The sequence below is a fragment of the Pseudoliparis swirei genome, chromosome 8, assembly GCF_029220125.1.
Source record: "Pseudoliparis swirei isolate HS2019 ecotype Mariana Trench chromosome 8, NWPU_hadal_v1, whole genome shotgun sequence".
NCBI classification, from domain to species: Eukaryota; Metazoa; Chordata; class Actinopteri; order Perciformes; family Liparidae; genus Pseudoliparis; species Pseudoliparis swirei.
This window is the reverse complement of record NC_079395.1, coordinates 13,338,190-13,358,957: the sequence shown is the minus strand read 5'-3', so window position 1 is coordinate 13,358,957 and position 20,768 is coordinate 13,338,190. Positions and strand designations below refer to the sequence as shown.

General features: G+C 43.3%; 1 protein-coding gene and 1 long non-coding RNA gene across 2 annotated transcripts in view; both read left to right on the top strand.

Moving 5' to 3' along the window:
• The window catches only part of LOC130198605 (leucine-rich repeat and immunoglobulin-like domain-containing nogo receptor-interacting protein 3), a 31,127-nt gene extending 18,039 nt beyond the window's left edge, over positions 1-13,088 (top strand). Inside the window, exons 2-4 of the mRNA XM_056421830.1 lie at positions 9,676-10,285; positions 10,849-11,592; positions 11,768-13,088. Of these exons, the coding sequence (XP_056277805.1) occupies positions 9,731-10,285; positions 10,849-11,592; positions 11,768-12,337 (1,869 nt within the window). The 5' untranslated portion in view covers positions 9,676-9,730 and the 3' untranslated portion in view covers positions 12,338-13,088. The remainder of the gene's footprint in view (positions 1-9,675; positions 10,286-10,848; positions 11,593-11,767) is intronic.
• A 1,117-nt stretch (positions 13,089-14,205) lies between these two features.
• Positions 14,206-19,103, top strand: LOC130198060 (uncharacterized). Its single transcript, XR_008832557.1, has 2 exons — positions 14,206-17,837; positions 18,923-19,103. It is a non-coding gene; the product is annotated as an uncharacterized LOC130198060 (long non-coding RNA).
• The last annotated feature ends 1,665 nt before the right edge of the window (positions 19,104-20,768 follow it).

Genomic DNA, 20,768 nt, shown 5'->3' with positions numbered 1-20,768 from the left:
CCTCTGAGTGTCCTGGGAGTGGACGTGGACATGGTGGAGGAGTACAAGTACCTGGGCGTCTCCATCGACAGCCGACTGAACTGGAAGGCCAACATCAACGCTGTGTACAAGAAGGGATGAGTCGCTCTTTTTCCTGAGAAAGCTTGATCCTTCAACGTGTGCAGCAAGATGTTGGAGTTATTCTACCAGTCGGTTGTCGCCAGTGTGCTGCACTTTGCCATTGTCTGCTGGGGAGCAGCATCGAGCCGTGACACCAGCCGCCTTAACAAACTGGTTAGGAAGGCTGGCTCCATCATCGGCTGCCAGCTGGAGCACCTGGAACAGGTGGTGGAGAGGAGGACGTTGAAGAAACTGGTGTCCATATTGGACAACCCGGACCACCCTCTCCACCACCTCCTACAGGGACAGAGGAGTACTTTCTCCAGACGTCTCCTCACGCTCCGCTGCCACAAGGAGAGATACAGGAGAACATTCCTGCCGACGGCTATGAGGCTCTACAACAGTTCACCTCTTGCCAGATCACCCTAACCCTTCTTATATTTTGTGTGTTTTTTTTTTTTTTTTCTTGTGTGTTGCTGCTACTGACTCGACAAATTTCCCCTTGGGGATTAATAAAGTATATATCTATCTATCTATCTATCTATCAAAAAGTACAAACTTGTCAAGTTTGCACCTCGGTTGGTTGGCATAAAATGTAAACGCTCTCTATAATAACCTGCTGACTGCTCGACTGTCTCTACATCACTGGTTCTATTTTTAGAGGTTTTTATTTTGTGCGTGCGTGTGTGTGTGTATTTATGGCGGGGTCAGAATAAGTGTGTGTGTATGTGTTTGTGTATGTACATGTGTGTATGTGTGTGTGGTGATGGCGCCGTCAGAATATGTCTGTGTGTGTGTGTGTGTGTGTGTGTGTATGTGTGTGCGTGTAGGGGTGTTTGTGTGTGTGTGGTAAGGTCAGAATATGTGTGTATGTGTATGTGTTTGTGTGTGTGTGTGTGTGTGTGTGTGTGCAATAGCAAAAGCAAAAGAGCTAGACAAAGCTTAGGAAGGAGGGATATGACGGTTGATGAGATCCACGCTCTGCTGGCCAAATATAAAGGCGTATAGAGAGAACGTGGATGACCTATTTACGGTCAGACACACAAACACACACCAGACAACGAGCACAACCTCAACGGTCTTTCATGGCAACATGCTGTTTTTAATCAGGCTACCCTGTCGATGTAAATCAGGTGAAACAACCGGTGTTTGAAGCATCTGGCCGTGGTCAGAGCGAGCTGATGCATGTGTGATTGGACAAGAATGTTGTTCCCCAACATCTGTTCATCAGGTCAGCTTTCTGAAAGTTAATTATTTCTAGCTCTCTTTGCCTGGACAGCTGGCCTGCTGCAGAATCTGTCCGGATAGTGGTCGAATTAGCCACTGCCACTAACGTAACATCTGGCAAATATGAATTTATAGTTGGTGGTGTGTGTGTTTGTTTGAATGATTTCTACCTCACCTTGAGTCCAGCAGTGAGGACCATGTCTGCCTCCACGGTGTCAGCTCACTGATTCATGCCACTGATCGGTAGGATGACTCTCATGGGGGAGGGGGGGCAGGCTGCATCCATCACATGTCCCAAGAGCTGGGCAGATGTTCACAGACACTACATTCAGAATATAAAACACACGCATACTATTAAATGACATAAAGTATTGTATGAGGTGAAGTTTTAAAAAAAGAACTCGCAGCCAACATTTTTTAGCAGATAAAGTTCACGTTTGGTTTGGTGGTGATTTTACCAACGCCATCACTCACTGTTGAGCCCCAGAATATCCTATTTATTATAAAGAGTCACATTTTATCAAATGGAAAAATACACCTTTTATAGATAGATAGATAGATAGATAGATGTCTACTTTATTGATCCCGCAAGCGGGAAATTACAGGCAGATCCAGGAAGATTACAGCATAACACGAGGGAAGAGAGGAGAAAATAAAAAAACAACCCCCAGAATATGCCCCTAGAGGGGTACAGTGTGGGAGCAGAAAAAAACACCTCAGCACAAAAGCACATACATCTAAACAAGACGTGCAACGTGGAGGAAGGGGGGAGGGGAGGTAAACCAAAGACTGGGTGGTAAAGCTCAGCCGTCGGGGGGCGGAAGGTAACCAGCGTAGACAGGCAGCCAGCCATCTGGCAGCCCGTTAGAGCGCCAGTAGACCACACTGGGGGCAGGCGGGCGAGGGATGGGGATGAGGGTAGTGAATGCACATCAGTGTGTGTGTAGAGTTCGTGTGTGAGTGGCAAGTCGTCCTCCCCAGGCCACAACAGACAGAGTTCTCAGTCCGCAAGCTTATACATACAGATGTTACCTGCTAACCAAATATGTTTGTCAAATCAGGTGTTTCCACATTTTGAAATCAATGTCCATTAACCCTCCTGTTTCCTGAGGTCAATTTGACCCCATTCAATGTTTAACCCTCCTGTTACCTTTATATTTACTGACATATTTTACCCTCGGGGTCAATTTGACCCCAGCAATTAAAACCTCCAGAAAATTATTAGAATTAATATTGTTTTCTACAAGAGACCATTTCTTTAACTGAATGCAATATAACACAAGTATAAAGTTAACCTTGCGTGGCTCTAATCAGATGAAGGTCAAACGAGGCAGTATGTCAGTCTCAATCACTTCTCACTCGCTGCCTCGTGACTCAGAGGTTCTGGAGGAAGAGGATGCAGCGACAGGAGCAGAGCCCCGTCATGGCCGACCTCTCTGTGCAAACTCAAAACACATGCGTCTCTTTTACTTTCACACTGAACTGATCGCAGCTTTGAAAATGTTCAGTTTTCTTAAACATTGGGAGCTGCGGTTTAAGGTTGATGGGTCTCACTGTGATGAAGTGCTTAGACAAGCGATGAAGAGTTAGCTCATTTTGACTGGATGTGTATATTCAGTTGATTCTTTCTGTGTTCTTTCTTTCTTTCTTTCAGTTTTTTATTTTAGATTTTTCTTTTTATTATGGTCCAGGCTTTGGACCACAGGGCTTATTAAGCCCTTAGTCAGGGCTTATTCTATTTCTTATTCTATTTCTTACCGCCTGATTAAGTTGTGATGACTGTTTTCCTTTGTTATCATCGAGGGTCTACGTTTGGGCATTGCTGTTTTAGTTTTCTCTGGTTGCAGTGTGAGCCTTGTAACACCTTTTTGTGACTCAAACTTTGATTAGAGGAGAGACAGATAAACTTAAAATGACTTTTCAGACTCATAAAAGAATCTTTCATTTTGACTTGATGTTGACGAGATGACATGACACAACTGAGAATGTCCAGGCTGTAATACATTTATTTTTCCCACAGTTCCCTCCCATTGGCGTCCCCTTCAGTGCATCGGTATTAGAGAGCTGCTCAGCTACTCCACACTTGACTTGGGCTTAAAATGGAGTGACTAAGTACAGATTTAATATTGGATTTATAGCTACTTAGCAATGAAAAGCACAAACTGTCAGCTTTCCTCTGAAAAAGTACAAACTTGTCAAGTTTGCACCTCGGTTGGTTGGCATAAAATGTAAACGCTCTCTATAATAACCTGCTGACTGCTCGACTGTCTCTACATCACTGGTTCTATTTTTAGAGGTTTTTATTTTGTGCGTGCGTGTGTGTGTGTATTTATGGCGGGGTCAGAATAAGTGTGTGTGTATGTGTTTGTGTATGTACATGTGTGTATGTGTGTGTGGTGATGGCGCCGTCAGAATATGTCTGTGTGTGTGTGTGTGTGTGTGTGTGTGTGTATGTGTGTGCGTGTAGGGGTGTTTGTGTGTGTGTGGTAAGGTCAGAATATGTGTGTATGTGTATGTGTTTGTGTGTGTGTGTGTGTGTGTGTGTGTGTGTGTGTGTGTGCAATAGCAAAAGCAAAAGAGCTAGACAAAGCTTAGGAAGGAGGGATATGACGGTTGATGAGATCCACGCTCTGCTGGCCAAATATAAAGGCGTATAGAGAGAACGTGGATGACCTATTTACGGTCAGACACACAAACACACACCAGACAACGAGCACAACCTCAACGGTCTTTCATGGCAACATGCTGTTTTTAATCAGGCTACCCTGTCGATGTAAATCAGGTGAAACAACCGGTGTTTGAAGCATCTGGCCGTGGTCAGAGCGAGCTGATGCATGTGTGATTGGACAAGAATGTTGTTCCCCAACATCTGTTCATCAGGTCAGCTTTCTGAAAGTTAATTATTTCTAGCTCTCTTTGCCTGGACAGCTGGCCTGCTGCAGAATCTGTCCGGATAGTGGTCGAATTAGCCACTGCCACTAACGTAACATCTGGCAAATATGAATTTATAGTTGGTGGTGTGTGTGTTTGTTTGAATGATTTCTACCTCACCTTGAGTCCAGCAGTGAGGACCATGTCTGCCTCCACGGTGTCAGCTCACTGATTCATGCCACTGATCGGTAGGATGACTCTCATGGGGGGGGGGGCAGGCTGCATCCATCACATGTCCCAAGAGCTGGGCAGATGTTCACAGACACTACATTCAGAATATAAAACACACGCATACTATTAAATGACATAAAGTATTGTATGAGGTGAAGTTTTAAAAAAAGAACTCGCAGCCAACATTTTTTAGCAGATAAAGTTCACGTTTGGTTTGGTGGTGATTTTACCAACGCCATCACTCACTGTTGAGCCCCAGAATATCCTATTTATTATAAAGAGTCACATTTTATCAAATGGAAAAATACACCTTTTATAGATAGATAGATAGATAGATGTCTACTTTATTGATCCATAGCGGAAATTACAGGCAGATCCAGGAAGATTACAGCATAACACGAGGGAAGAGAGGAGAAAATAAAAAAACAACCCCCAGAATATGCCCCTAGAGGGGTACAGTGTGGGAGCAGAAAAAAACACCTCAGCACAAAAGCACATACATCTAAACAAGACGTGCAACGTGGAGGAAGGGGGGAGGGGAGGTAAACCAAAGACTGGGTGGTAAAGCTCAGCCGTCGGGGGGCGGAAGGTAACCAGCGTAGACAGGCAGCCAGCCATCTGGCAGCCCGTTAGAGCGCCAGTAGACCACACTGGGGGCATAAAGCAGGCGAAGGCGTGGGATGGGGATGAGGGTAGTGAATGCACATCAGTGTGTGTGTAGAGTTCGTGTGTGAGTGGCCCGGTAAGTCGTCCTCCCCCAGGCCACAACAGACAGAGTTCTCAGTCCGCAAGCTTATACATACAGATGTTACCTGCTAACCAAATATGTTTGTCAAATCAGGTGTTTCCACATTTTGGGAAATCAATGCTCCATTAACCCTCCTGTTTCCTGAGGGTCAATTTGACCCCATTCAATGTTTAACCCTCCTGTTACCTTTATATTTACTGACATATTTTACCCTCGGGGTCAATTTGACCCCAGCAATTAAAACCTCCAGAAAATTATTAGAATTAATATTGTTTTCCAAGTTTAAGTGTGAGGTACTTTATGTTTGTTTGTTGACTACCTAAATAGCCCTTTAAATTAGTGCTGTGAAAAATAACGCGTTAACTCAGTTAATCCAATTACAGGTTTAACTAGTTTTTTTTTTTAACGCATGCGCAGAATGAGCTTCCAATCCGTCTGTTGTTGGTCGTTGGGACGAAAAAAAAGTCACTTGCAAAATGAGCTTCCAATACACCACTTCAATCTGAACTCTGTCCGCTCTCATGCAGACGGTCTGTTCATCGGTAATGATCCTTCCGCAGGTTCACCTCCGGAAACCTTGTTACGACTTTTACTTCCTGTAGATCAGGGTCTCAACACGTCGATCGCGACCTGCCAGTCGATCGCGGCGTAGTGTCGGTAGATCGCATGACATTAAAAAGATTGGCCCGCCCCCTGACATGTTCTCTAGAGCACGTCTTTGTTCTTTTATTAAACTAAACGTCTGTTGTTGATCGTATCTCCACAGCAGCATGTCATCTCTGTCTCTACGCGTTGCGTTAACACTTATCGATCTCCGTCTGGCGCGCCACAGAGCTCCGTGCGCGCGCATCGGGACCGAGCAAAAAAAAAGTCACTTGTCAATCTGTCCACCTTTAGATTGTATCATGGTGGAGTTAATGGTTGACAAACAAGAGAAAATGCTCTGTTTAACCCTCCTGTTACCTTTACATTTACTAACATATTTAACCCTCGGGGTCAATTTGACCCCAGCAATTAAAACCTGCAGAAAATTATTAGAATTAATATTGTTTCCCAAGTTTAAGTGTGAGGTACTTTATGTTTGTTTGTTGACTACCTAAATAGCCCTTTAAATAAATAAAAAAGTTGATATTTCTGATATGTTTGACACAGTGAAAAACAGCCTGGGGTCAAATTGACCCCAAAGAACACCGACATTAAACATTGAATGGGGTCAAATTGACCCGAAAGGTAACAGGAGGGTTAAACATTCTGTTTAGGATGAAGATGTATTAATGTTCCATATGGAAGAAAACTGCTAAATAACTGCTGAGTTGCAGCACCATTGTATAGAAGAATGTATAAATGTATATATCCGTCTTTTGTCATAAATCTCTATGTTCTCACAAAATATACCGAGAATATCGGTAATATGTGATTAATCAGGATTAATCCACAAAAACCTGTGATTAACCCGATTAAAAATGTTAATCGTTTCACAGCCCTACTTTAAATATATAAAAAAGTTGATATTTCTTATCTGTTTGACACAGTGAAAAACAGCCTGGGGTCAAATTGACCCGAAAGAACACCGACATTAAACATTGAATGGGGTCAAATTGACCCTAAAGGTAACAGGAGGGTTAAAAAGCTTTTAAAACTATGCCCTGTCATGTAGCTGAACTCCACCTCCCACCAGACAAACTCAGCAACAGAAGAGGCTGGTAAACATTGCAATGGGGAAGCAGCAGGAAGTACCGGTGAAAGTGCCAGTAAACAGCATGGACTCTGCTCAGCACTTCCACACTCTTTTTTTAGCTGTGCAGACTTTCTCAACTTAATCTGGATATGCCAAAAATACATAACTAAGCTGATAGTCGAAACAAGGCCTTCCAGATTAGCAAACGCTTCCGAGAATGAGACCAGACCAGACATACTCAAGCACCCAGAATGGATTGCATGTATTCAGTCTGCATCGTGGTGGACTTTTAGCCAGACCCGTAAAATAATAAACCGTTTGGAATATGAAATAGAGGAAAAGCTCACCTATAATGCCTTAAATTATTCTGGAAAATACTAAATTGAGTGGAGAAGGTCATTTACTATGGTAGCTCATGGCGGTAACGGTGTGATCAATACAGTCATCTGATGCAGAGAAGACATATTGCTTGAGCTAACTTTAGTCTCATCAGTATTCTGGTAATGGCAGGCTCAATCAATAATTTTTTGGAAATACAGATTGAGTATGCCATTTTTAACACAACCTCTGTGTCAGCATATTAGCATGAACATTAGCAATACACACCTGAAAGTGAAGTTCAGGGTATGAAGGATTTTACAAAACATGTTCAGGGGACCAAATGTCTGTGCCGTATTTATTTTTGAATACTTTTATTTTGGTATTTTTTCAGTTTGACAAGAAATAAATCCTTTCAAACTCAGGAAGGATAAAATAAATTAACCATTTATCTGGCAAAGTCTGGCCACAAGGAACAATTTTATATAAAATGTTTAAGCAAGTAAATAAGTATAGAATAAGGAGGAAAAAGACAACAATCAAAACAACCAGGCAGTCTGAGCCATATTTCATAGCAATCCATCTGATAGTTGCTGAGATATTTCCCTCTGTTCATCTCAATAAGAAACTACAATTCCAACCTCTTTCTGGCACTAGAGGAAAGGTCACGTTAACACCGAAGTCCCTTTGGGGAACACTAGGAGGGAAGTCAGAGGCTAGGAAATATCATTACGTAATTTAGTTGGTGCTGGGATGCGAAGCTGCTTTTGTTTGATTTGGTCTGTTTGTTATTTGGGAACACCTGTATGCTCGTGTTTGTTTTTCAGATCTCAGTTCCTCTCCTGGGCTTGACTCCATGGAGGCGCTGAGGTCTGCTGCTCGGTTGTTGTGGTCATGGGGAGATGTTGCTGGTTAGTGCGAGGCTGAGATGCTGCTGAGAACTGGGTCAGCCTCCCTCTGTCTGGGGTTTGTCTCCGCAAATGGGAAATTGTGCCAGATTTCAACCATTACTTGAAAAATAGGATCTGCAAATAACAAGATATGTCAAACAATTGTGCAACTATCCACCCAGGGGCTTATTAGATGAGACGCACACTCTCTGGGGTTTTACTGTGAGTTTGTATGTCTGTGATCACGTGTAAAAATACGAGTTTTCTGCATCCAGTTGGATCCAATTGATGCCAACACATTGAAACAGTGTGATATGATGAGGGCGTTTAAGAGGCAGTTTTTTCAATATCCAACTTATTACAGAAAAGACTTGAGGCAAAGCTCAGCAAGGAGAGACTGACAACTCACTGACTGGCCCATTAGGCATAAACCAAACCATATATTATGAATCTGTTTGACTCTTCCTCCTCTAGCTCCAGCATAAGAGTGCATTTTAAAATGATTACTCCCTTGTGGTGTTGATATACTTCATCAGTAAAATAAACAACCAAATAGTCAATATTTTATCATCTGGGGTTTCTGGTGAGGATTTTAAACATGAGAGCAAGAAATATGTCTCTTTCCACACACGCTTTTTAGAAGTATCTCCACTTACTGCTAACTGCTTAAATGTGTTTAAGCAATTGAGAAAAACTGTAAGAAAACTGAGTTTCAGATCTAATGCCAGGTGCTCTTTGACTGTCTCTGAGTTGGAAACGGTGAGTGGGAGAGATGACAGGTTGCCTGGAGGAATGTTGAAGCACGAGTGATTCATCTCGTCACCGCGCAAGAAGAACAAAAAACATTATTTTAATTCATACCCAGCAAAATGCCACGTCCTACGCATACCTGCATCGGTACATAACTGATCAAACACATTATGGGACTGGAGTACACAATGACTCAAACACTTATTTCTCTCTACATTTCGTAGCGTGCACGCCTTACAGGCATAATGTGAATGATGAGGAGCTCGGTCTGTGTCTATATGCGTGATGATAAATGAATTGTGTTTGTCAAAATGGAGCAGACGGTCTCAGTGCTGCAAGGAGGAGCTGCAACGTGCATGAATTCAGCTGAAGCAGGAAACTCCCTCACCTCAGATAAATTAGTCAAAAGACAAATTATCTTAAATATCTTACATTTTTGCCTTTGTTATTTGTATTTCTTTCTTTTTATTCTTTACAATTGTAATCTGATTGAAACACACACACAAAAATGAAAATACTTGTTATTTGATCACTGTATACCATATTGTACATTATCAATAAAGTATATTTTAAAATTAAATAAATAAAAAATATCTGACATGGAGCCCTCTTCCTGTAATTTGGCCTCATCATTTGTATTTAATGCTGCTTCGTGATATGTCTCAAATCTCCACAGCTTTCAGTGAAATATTACTTAAACTAAACATATATATAGTTCACAGCCATGTTAGTGCAATGTTTATGAGCCTCGGAGAAGATCATTTTCACATCCTCTCTCTCGTATCATTCGTTATTCTCATGCTTCTATGTGTCCTCTCTCTGTGCTTCTCTCCTGTTCATTCTGCCTCTCTCTCTTCCTGCAGGTGTATGGTGCGCTGACCCTGCCTTCAACAGGGAAGGAGTTGCAGGACCAGGTCCATGACTGGCTCTCCTGGCCCTGGTGGGCGGGCCTTGGTGCCATGGCCAAGGGTGTGGCGGTGGGTCCTGGCTGCTTCTTTGGTTGCCATAGTAACCCTGACGCTGCCAGGAAAGAGCCAGGCCTGTCCACCACGGTGTGACTGCTCCGCTCAGCTGAGGTCGGTGTCGTGCCAGCGGCGGCGGCTGACCAATATCCCAGAGGGCATCCCCACGGAGACAAAACTTCTGGACCTCAGCAAGAACCGACTGCGCTGGGTGCAAGTCGGTGACCTGGCACCATACCCGCGGCTGGAGGAAGTAGACCTCAGCGAGAACCTCATTGCCACATTGGAGCCCAACGCCTTCGCCAGCCTCCAGAGTCTTAAAGTGCTAAATTTGAGAGGAAACCAGCTGAAGTTAGTGTCCATGGGTGCTTTCGCCAAACTGGGCAATCTGACCAGCTTAGACCTGAGCGAGAACAAGATGGTGATTTTATTGGACTACACCTTTCAGGATCTGAGGGGTCTGAAACATTTGGAGGTGGGAGACAACGACCTGGTTTATATCTCACACAAGGTAGGCTCTCATTTTGTCTGTGTCATCGCAAGGAAGTGGATGAAGGAGCATTTCGTTTATTTAAAGAAATACTAGGACATTGGGTCCAGACAATCGCTCGTTCCTATTGAAAGGAGTGGAATATTTTAAATAAACAGTAATGTGTTGTTCAGCATTTTGAGAAATGGGCATGTCAGGTTTCTTGAAGAGTTAGATGAGGATTGAATCAATTCTTGTATCACATTAAAATGTTGAACTATAGCAAAGGAAAAGAGGAATACAAAACTACAACTTTTGTGTAAAAATATATCTTTTTTTATTATATAAGTTTATGGGCAGTTTTTTTGCTTTACTCACGGCCCCACAAACTCGTTAAGATGTCTTAATAGAAACAAAATATACATCCAAAACATTATTTTACTTCTTATTTATTTGACTTTTCCGTTGTTTTCACCAATTAGGTGAAAACATACTGTCTTTACACATTTTGTTTAACATATTCTGCTGGCCATTATGCATACATTTCAAAAAGGTAAATATATTTTCCTATGTTTTTTAAACCCCTTTATCTTCCTGACTCATAGGCATTCTCGGGGCTGCTGGGGCTGGAAGATCTCACAATAGAGCGCTGTAATCTGACATCCATCTCGGGACAGACCCTATCATACCTGCGCAGCCTGGTCACCCTTCGCCTGCGTCACCTCAGCATCATCGCCCTGGAGGACCAGAACTTCCAAAAGCTCTCTAACCTTCGGGCTCTTGACATCGATCACTGGCCGTACCTGGAGTACATCTCCCCTCTTAGTTTCCAGGGCCTGGATCTCCACTGGCTCTCCATCACCAACACCAACATCACCTCTGTCCCCTCCGCTTCCTTCAAAAACATGGTGCACCTCACCCACCTCAACTTGTCCTACAATCCCATCGCCACACTAGAGCCTTGGGCCTTCAAGGACCTGCTGAGGCTGAAGGACCTCATCATGGTAAGCACAGGGTTGATGACAGTGGAGCTCCATGCCTTTGGGGGCCTTCGACAGATCCGGGTCCTCAACTTCTCCTCCAACGACCTGCAAACTCTTGAAGAGGGCTCCTTCCACTCTGTCAACAGTCTGGAGACCCTCAGAGTGGACGGGAACCCCCTGATGTGTGACTGCCGTCTGTTGTGGATCCTGCAAAGACGCAAGACCCTCAACTTTGACGGCAGAGTGCCGGTGTGTGCGGGGCCGGTGGAGGTGCAAGGGGTCAGCCTCAGTACCTTCACCGATTCTGCACTCTTCGATCACTTTACATGCCAGAAACCTAAGATACGCAACCGTAAGCTGCAGCAGGTAATGAAGACGACGGCATTCAGCTTTAATATTTAGCACAACTTTGATAAATGATTCTTGTTTTATCATTCTCTACTTACGTCTGCAAGCACAACACATTTGTTCTGTGATTTTGTAGCGCACATATTTTCCAGCATTTATTATTCCATGCACTCCTTTTCGACACCTTTCACAGGTGACCGCTCGTGAGGGCCAGCCGGTGAGTTTCCTGTGTCGGGCTGAAGGAGACCCTCCACCTGCTATTGTCTGGATTTCCCCACAGCGCAGAAGGATCACAGCTAAAAGTTCAGGGCGCATTGTTATCCTCCCTAGTGGCACCCTGGAGATCCGCTACGCCCAGCTTACTGACAGCGGAACGTACATCTGCATCGCCAGTAACGCCGGAGGCAATGACACCTACTTTGCGACACTCACAGTGCGCGGCCAGCCGCTCGACGCCGCCTCCGCCTTCTTTCTCAACCGCTCGCTGTACAGCGGCGAGTTCTTCAACGACACAAATCTAAACAGTACGCGCGTTTTCCTCAAGTTCACCTTGGACCTGACCACCATCTTGGTTTCCACGGCAATGGGCTGCATCACCTTTCTGGGGGTGGTCCTCTTCTGTTTCCTGCTGTTGTTCGTGTGGAGCCGGGGACGCGGCCAACGCAAGAACAACTTCACAGTGGAGTACTCCTTCCGGAAATCTGAACCCGTCACCGACAGCTCCTCGGGAGGGACCAGGAAGTTCAACATGAAGATGATATGAAACAACGCAGCCAGGGGTCCTTCGGGGGAGGCATGAGCACGTCCCAAAAACGTGTTTGACACACGCAAACACACACAGCCACTGACTCGCAAAGAAGTATTAAAGCACAATTTAAGTCCCCGTCTATTGGCTCTTTTCAAAATTGAGCGCCCACATCAAAAACCAGAGCCAGAGTTTGATTTGTAAATGAAACTAAATGACCCTGATCTCACTGCCTTCAGTCGTTTTATTCAGCTTGTGGTGAAAAAGATGTTTAATTGATACTGTTAAGAACTACAGTGTTGATATATTTGAAGGAGTTGCTTGCCATCTGTTCTTGATAAGAACAATAGAGTTAAGAATTACAGGATATCCGTTTTGTAAATTGGCATGATGACTGAGCTGTGGGATGCTGGTAGCCCTGTTTCTCTGTTACATTAATGAGATAAAAAAATAGAGTTCCTCTTTCATTTAAATTTCCCTTTACCGTATTCTGTACAGTCAGGGATTTTTAAAGAAATGTGTTGCAGGGAGACCTGGCTAGCATCCATTGATATAATGTGTAGCTCTGCTCTCAAAAGTCTGTCTTGTTAAGATTAATGCATGAAGAAATGCAGTTAAGAGTTGAGTGCATGCCACCATTTAAGAGCTTCCTTCATTCCTATTGACCACGGCTGAACAGCGAGGAGGGTTTTTCACTCGCATTATGTTACGTCAAGCTTAAAGGCTGTAAAATACCATGTCTGATAATAAACTCTGATAAGAAGTTCTGGATTTGGAGCATTCCCATGAATGACAAATAGACACAAGATTTGGCCTTTTCTTCTTTGTGAGATGTTGCAACATCAGCTGTGTGAGATTGGGTCGAGCGCACTGGTCGAGAACTGCCGTGGCTGCCCGCGCCCAGAGGGTTTGGTTAGGAAGTCAAGGCCACCGGACACGGGCAGCCACTGTAATTATATAGCAACCAACCCAGGAGAGAGCAATGGGGACCTGGCTGGTGGCCGCAGGAGGGTCGCTGGGTAGAAGGGAGCATCGATGCTCTTTCATCAACAAATACTCAACCTGCCGGCCTCCGCCCTTCTTCCCCGCCCTCTGCTGTGTTGGTGGACGTCTGACCTTCCCAGCGCTGCCAGGGGGGAGCAGCCCGGGGGGTCGGGTCACACTCAGAGGCAGACAGGGGACACACAGTACCGCTGTCGGGGTCAAATAAACGCACATTCTCATTCTAGTAGTGGAAAAACACACATAGCAACATATGTATAGCACCTTTCCTCAGGAAAAGTGAAATAGCCTACAGAGAGAGTGTAACCACACATACATGCTCTGTTAAAATATTACATTCCAGCAATACTGTACGTAGAGCCATGAAGCCAAAATCCGTTGTCTGAGAGAGAACTGTAAATGTTTGAGTGAAGAAACAAAGCCATAGTATGTGTAGGATGTTTTTTATAGAGAGTCGTGTGCATGATTCAGTTATGTGATAATAAGTATTGCTACTGCCATCTTACAAGCTGGTGGGATGATCACGAGACCATCTGCTGTTGCTGGGCTTGCATAAAGTTGCACCCCATAACACACACACACACACACACACAAAGAAGTGGTAAAACATTGTCAGGGTTCCTTAGATTTATAGAAAGGACAATCACAGTTACACGTCGATGAACATACGAAATGATGAAGCGCCACAGCGAAGTACGACCCTGCTCTCTCTCTGCCTCTGAGACGGTCAGTGTGCGAATGTCTCTGCCCCCCTAGCCCAGTGCATCCCCCCTCCTCACCCCCCACCCCCCCCCCCACCCCACCCCACCCCCACTGGGTCCTCCTTTGGGAGGGGTCCCTGGCTGGAGAAAGAGGATTTCAAATGTAAATGAAGTCGTGTTAACCCTACCCACACCATGTGCATCGTATAGTAGAGAGTAGTTTGAAAAAAAGAAGAAAAAAGTAAACCTTTCTTTGGGGTGTTCTGTTGCTTTTTCTTTGTTCTCTATTTTAATTTCCTCAGTTGTTGTTCTCCGTAACCTTTTAACAGTTTACCCTTTTTAAAGTTCACCGTCCTCCGTGTGGGACTGTTCTGTTCTCAACACATGAAATCGTTTCTCGGTGTGCATATCAACAGGAACCAGGACCTAAGAAACAAGACGTCATCTGAAGCAGCGGTGGCTAACGAAGTGTCACAAATTAAAATACGAGGTCTCACCAGATGGTTGACAGAAAAATAATGATGAAACATAAGTTTACTCCACAAAGTTATTATACCTCTAATATGTGTATCAAAATCTATATGCTGGATAGTTATACCTCCTGTAATCCATGCACTAGCTTCTCACAAGTTAAAACATAACGTTAGCCGATAGTTATAAGTATTAATTAACGAGAAGTCTACGCATCGTTGTATTTAAACTGGTTGCACCACACTAACTGCCTCTTACATTGAGGTGATACCGGGTGCTGTTGCGTCGCTAACAGCAAATGGTGATATCTATATATATACCACTTTCCCGCTTTGTGTATAACACTTAGGTTTTTTTCTGTTTGGTTTGCAGGAATGGAGTTGCATGGTGACATAGCAATTGTCTGCTTTGCTAATGTCTGGAGTGGGTGTGTGTGACAAGATTGTGCAAGATTTTCGCAGATTTCTAACAAATTCACACCATATGCAGAGCACCGACAGTTCAGTTTAATCTATATTGCTGTTTTTAAACCAGCTAGTCGTTCAGAGGAATTTATGAAGGATACACACACTTAGTGGAGCCTTGAACTCATTGCTGTGAGCAATATGTCATGAGGAGCATTGCTTCATTTTTAAGGGTTGCACTGTAAAAGGAGGGTAAAGCTATGTAAAGCATACCTACAACACCGTATTACACCAAGCTTACGGTTCGGAAATAATTAGCCCGGGTAAAATAAAACTGTAAACTCTCAAAACTTTTGCTAAATTTATCCTGCAAACTTTATTTTGGTACCTTGTGAGGGATGATGAAACCACAACTTCTGTGTCGGGATTAATAACTCAACAGCCGTTAAAGATTCATGAGGCCGAATGAGACTATGATTAAAGTGTCCTGGTTCTTTTAACACCGCCGTTAACAGTTCAGCGGACATCTCTGTGTTGAGAACAGGACGTCGCCTTCATGGCCGTCCCCAACCCCTTTGTGTTTCCAGTCCCTGGTACTTCTCTGTGGACACTAGGTTTAGAAGACAGTGAGAATGTCTTGTGATTGTCGATGGTGTTATTGTGCAAACAGTCACACATGTAGGCGTAGACGAGGGTGCGTTTTGTTCTATCATCATCTTCTCCTTCTCCTTCTCCCCCTCTCTAACTTCCTCCTCCCCTCTTCCTTTTCCCTGTCTCCTTGACATGTCCATCCCTCGTTGTCCCCGTTCACAGTGTTAGGCTGGATTATGGTTGTGTGCTAGTAGACGCGTGTTCTGTGTGTGCGGTGAGTCTGTGTTGTTGTGTTAAGATGTGTTGCTCCGTGTGATGCCATCGAACACGGAGCGTTGATTGGATCAGTGGAGACAAAAGATGAAAGGGGTGACCCATGTTCCCTAAAAAAAAATTTAAAAACAGACATTGGTTCCCATTCCCCACCCCACTCATTCCTGAAAATGCACATCTGGAACGTTCCCGCTCTGCACAGTGACGCTGTGGGATCTTCTTCTGGACATGAAAACCCACAGACTGTACTGTGTGTGTTTTCTCTGATGATATCTTGTCACACTTTAACTTACAAATGTAGAATATGTGGTTGGATTGTTTAAATATGTGACGATGAGCCTCCACTCACGTTCTGCCTGCTGTGGTTCACAAAGACAAGGAAGCCGTCTTCATGGTGGTCAGGGTTAAAATAAATAAGCATTAGGATCTATCCAAGACACACAAGCCCTTGAAAGCTAGCCGAGGCTTTTAAACAAAATATTTCCTGTCCCCCAAATCTATATTCTGCCAGAGATCCATTATCAAAGACTTGTGAAATCCATTTGAATTGTAGAGACTTTGCCAAACAGAGATTCCATTCGGCCGCTTTGCAGGCAGCCATTGCCGGAGTCTGCCTGACATATTCTCTGTGTTTTGGATACCAGCGGAGCTGGAGCTTGATTCAATCCTCCACTGTAACACTTGAAGAAGTAGGCTGAGCATCCCCCTCCTCCTTTCTCCGGTTCGCCCTTGCCTCATGTTGATGTGCTGTAGTCTAGACTCCCCATTTACAGCTGCAGCAACAGCAGCAGCGACCTCACTATTAGGATACTTCCACTGGGTAACTCTTCAAAGAGCCTGCCCATATATAGACGAACCCTTAGGCACCAATAACCACGGCTTGAATATGAGCTGAGACTGAATTATTTGTTTTTCTAAACATTATTTCTCAATAAGGGGGCCAGTCGTAGCTGTTCTCTCAATATTTGACGATCACGACTGCATTGCTTCATGCGTTTCCTCGGTTTCCTCTCGTTTACGACACCATGCTCACGCATCCATCTCCTGCTCCAGATCCTACAGCTGCTGTTTCGATTGGATTAGATTTGAGTTGAATTATCAGAGTTGAGAGGAGCAGTAATGGGATGTCGGAGGAGTGAGCTCGACTGATTGGGTGATTACTGGGCTTATTCATCTCATTTCCATAACAGACCTCTCATGACAGTGTGTCATGCAAATACTGGAGGCTGACTTCACGGTGTTATTTCAGCTTGTGTACATACCTGTTAGATAGAAATATTACATGTGGTAGTTTCCTCTAATTGGACCAAGAGATGGTAATACGAAGCAGTCATTGTTATCTCAGGGTTAATCGTGCATTTGGCAGAGCATTGCTTCAGGATTGTTTAAAGCACCTTGAGCAGACGACTGCTTCATCTTAACCTTGACCAGACAAGCGCAACTGATTCACTTTCTATGTGGCAATACTGACCCCAAGTGGTCAACGTGTGTACCCGCAACATCATGGGACCATGACGCTGAGGTACCAGTATTATTGTGTGTGGGGGGGCAAATAAATTAAGCTCTTGGGTCTCATACAGTGAAACAATAAGGAGAACAAATGAACTCTTCATTGATTCATTCATATGTCAGTGCTTCTCTGATATTTATTCTAGCCATATATCGCCTCTCCCATGTAGGTGTCCAGGGAAAGGATTTGCTCTCAGCTATATCTGTGAGGGAGTGATGGGGAGAGGCCTCCATCTGGTCAGAACAGATCCGACCTGGTTTTCCGAGACTCAGTCTGTAGATTAGAGAGAAATGTTCTGACGCCCCCATAAGTCTCCCCACCTTCACAACAAACAATAACAAAACATGATGAGATATCACAGCATCCTTCTGCATATAGAGATGAACAGCAGTCTGACTCACTTCTAATCACTTTCTTTCTTTCGGTTTTAGCAGGTTTAATCTATGCATGCCTTTTGTATAAAGTGATTGGTTTTGCCAAACTCTCCGCTACACCTGTACGGAGAGCTATGGGTGCCATTGTTGCCGGCCATGGGACTGGTTGAAACAGACTTGCTGCAGGAGCAGGTGGGACCATTAAAGTGTTTTGAATCTGGTAATCACCTGCATGTGCATTCACGTATATTTAAAGAAGTGTGCATCTTGCAAAAGAAACATTTGTTTACTTGGGATGATTGTACTTTTACACATATCTATTCACACACAGAGGATGTGTTTAGCTGTAGATAAAACAATTGATATTCCAAGCAGGATGGTGGGACTGATCAATGCTGTTTGGGGATTGGATAATTAATGGCATACTTTCATTGATCTGTCTTGAACCTTACCACTCTCCCAGAATCCCTCTGAGGTATGAGGAGGCGTGCAAAGCTCTTACAGACCTGGTTGGCACTCATTCCTAGGTTTCCACATTAACTTTTAAGAAGATTTTCTCTTTTAAGAACGAGATGGTGCCAGATTTTGACTTTCTTTCCCCAGGTCTGAGCTCATGTAACGCTCCCACTCTTCAGAGGAAGCTGTCACTTTGGTCTAGCTCTGTATTCATTGGAGCCCTCTTATGGAAAATATAGTTAGTTATTAGTACAATTCTCAAATTGGCTTATTTTCTCCTCTCTTCTTCTCTTCCTCTCTTTTCTCACTTTTCTCTCAGTCTTTTCTCTCTGTCTCTTTCAAATTGGCACTGACCTCGTTAAAGCTTTCTAAAAAATGTTCATCAATCACTCTCCGTTTTTGTGCTCATGCATATTTGTATAGCCTGTTGACCCGGTCATTACTGACCCCTGAAACCTAGGAATGGGTGCTGAGCGCTCCAATGAAATGCAGAGCTAACATTAAGACAGGTTGTCCAGCGTGTCAGATTTAGTGGACTGGTCAAACATTAAAGCATTTGACGGCTCATAATCGAGGCTGTTATACCAAATTCCTCTCTGGTCGCAAGATCATCCGACTGCACCAGAATTATAACACTTACATTTTGCTGTGTGGATCCTTGGGTGTAAAGAACAGAAACTGTACATATTAGATTTATTAGCCATATCATGTCATCCGATCTGTAGACCCACTTGCCATGTCTGACAGAGGAAAATGACTGTTGAACTGTAAATAGTGTAGCTATAGTAATATAGGATTTAACTGCTGCTTCTTTTCTCCAGGGATCACCCGTGTTTTGCTCAGTCCCGTGGCTGCTTGGTCTCAAGGGGAAAGACGAGACGATAATGTACTTGTATATAAAACACACATTACTTCTTTTTTTATTTCAAGATATGTTTTATATACCGTCTGTCTTGTAAATGAACTCCTTTCATCATAAAAGCATGATGTGACTCTGTCAAAGGTGTCATGTGTCTTATCTCGTTGCCTGCTGCTAACTTTCACAAAGTTACACCACATGTTCAATATGATTGTTTATCATTCAAAAATCACGGGCACTGAACTATAACTGATCTATAAGTGATCTATAACTGATCCATAGCTATAACAGCCTCCACACTTCAGGAGATATATTCAAATATGAAATTAAATATAAAATACATTATGATATTTGTATATATATTTATATATATATATACATATATCATAATGTATTTTATATATATATATACATATATATAATTGTATGAATATATACACATAATAGTTAAAAAGTTGCTATAATCAATTTAGAGTTGGTAAAATACAAACACAAAGGCAGTTTATTATAGACCTTGCTTAGACCATAGAAAAAAAAGATTTTAATTAAAAGTGTAGTTCCCAAGACCGATTTATTCCGTGATGCTATTTCCTCAGAGACCTTATGAAGACACACAGAACTGAGACGAGTTGTGAGTTGTCTGTTGCTTCAGAGTGAATGAATGAACAGACAATCAAAGAACTGACTCCTGTTGGTCTTGATTGACTCAGACTGATGATATGATATGATATTCATGTCCCAATTCTGGACTACATATTGGTTCTGAGCCGGTTTTGAGTACGTCGTTCATTAGCTTCACATTAAGTTTATTTTTGAGTGTGTTGTTTGGTGTGTTCTCCCTCAATGTAAAGCACAAAGGAAATTGAGTACAATCTCAAAGCTGGAAAACATTCACATAAACTGGTGGTGGTGGTGGTGAAACAGCTCCAAAATTACTTGGAAGACAAACAAGTAATTATTAAATCATTAAAACATCTTAATGTCACTCTGTGATGTCTCTTTTTTAAAGTAGCAGTTTGATTAACATCCAGTGTCTCATGTGAATTGTATAATTTCTTATTCTTCTTAAAGTACGCTGATATCTTTGTCTACTAACTGACAAAATGACAATTAGTATACACTACCTATTACAGTACAGTAGCCTTATGAAGTGATTGTTATATTAAACTTAAATGTCAGCTGACTACACTTTTGCAAAATTCTGAAAATAATATGTCCATATTTTAATTCACTGACAGGTGAGGTGCATCAGTGTTTCTAAAGTCCAAGCTATGGTCCTGATGACGTTTCCCCGACTGGATTGTGCATTTATTGTACCCCACCAGATGGCAACAGAGCTCCACGGTCAGAAACCACCACACAGAAATGACCGAAGTCAGCCAATCGCTTGTTTCTTTATTTGTTTGAGTTAAAACACACAATTTAACCATACTGGTTTTCACTTGGTGTATGATTTGTCCCAGTTATTACTTGAGTGGCGCTCCACAGACTGAAGGCAGAACAACGTGACTGTGTTGCTGGGAGGAGGATCAGAAGAAAGGCTCTCTGGGTAACATATGTGTGTGTGTGCAGGCATTTGATCAAAATCTTCGATTAGATGTTCACTTAACAAGTCAGATCCCCACCACCACCCACACCTGCACCTCTATCATGGCCAGGGGAGGGTCCCGGGTGCCTCAGCCCCCACTGTAAAGGTCACTCTGCAGAGGTTAAAGGTGACCACACACACACATACACCATACGCCATCCTTCCTCCTCTCCTCCCATTTCTCTTGTCCAGTCATTTTCTCTGCCCTCTTCCATCACTC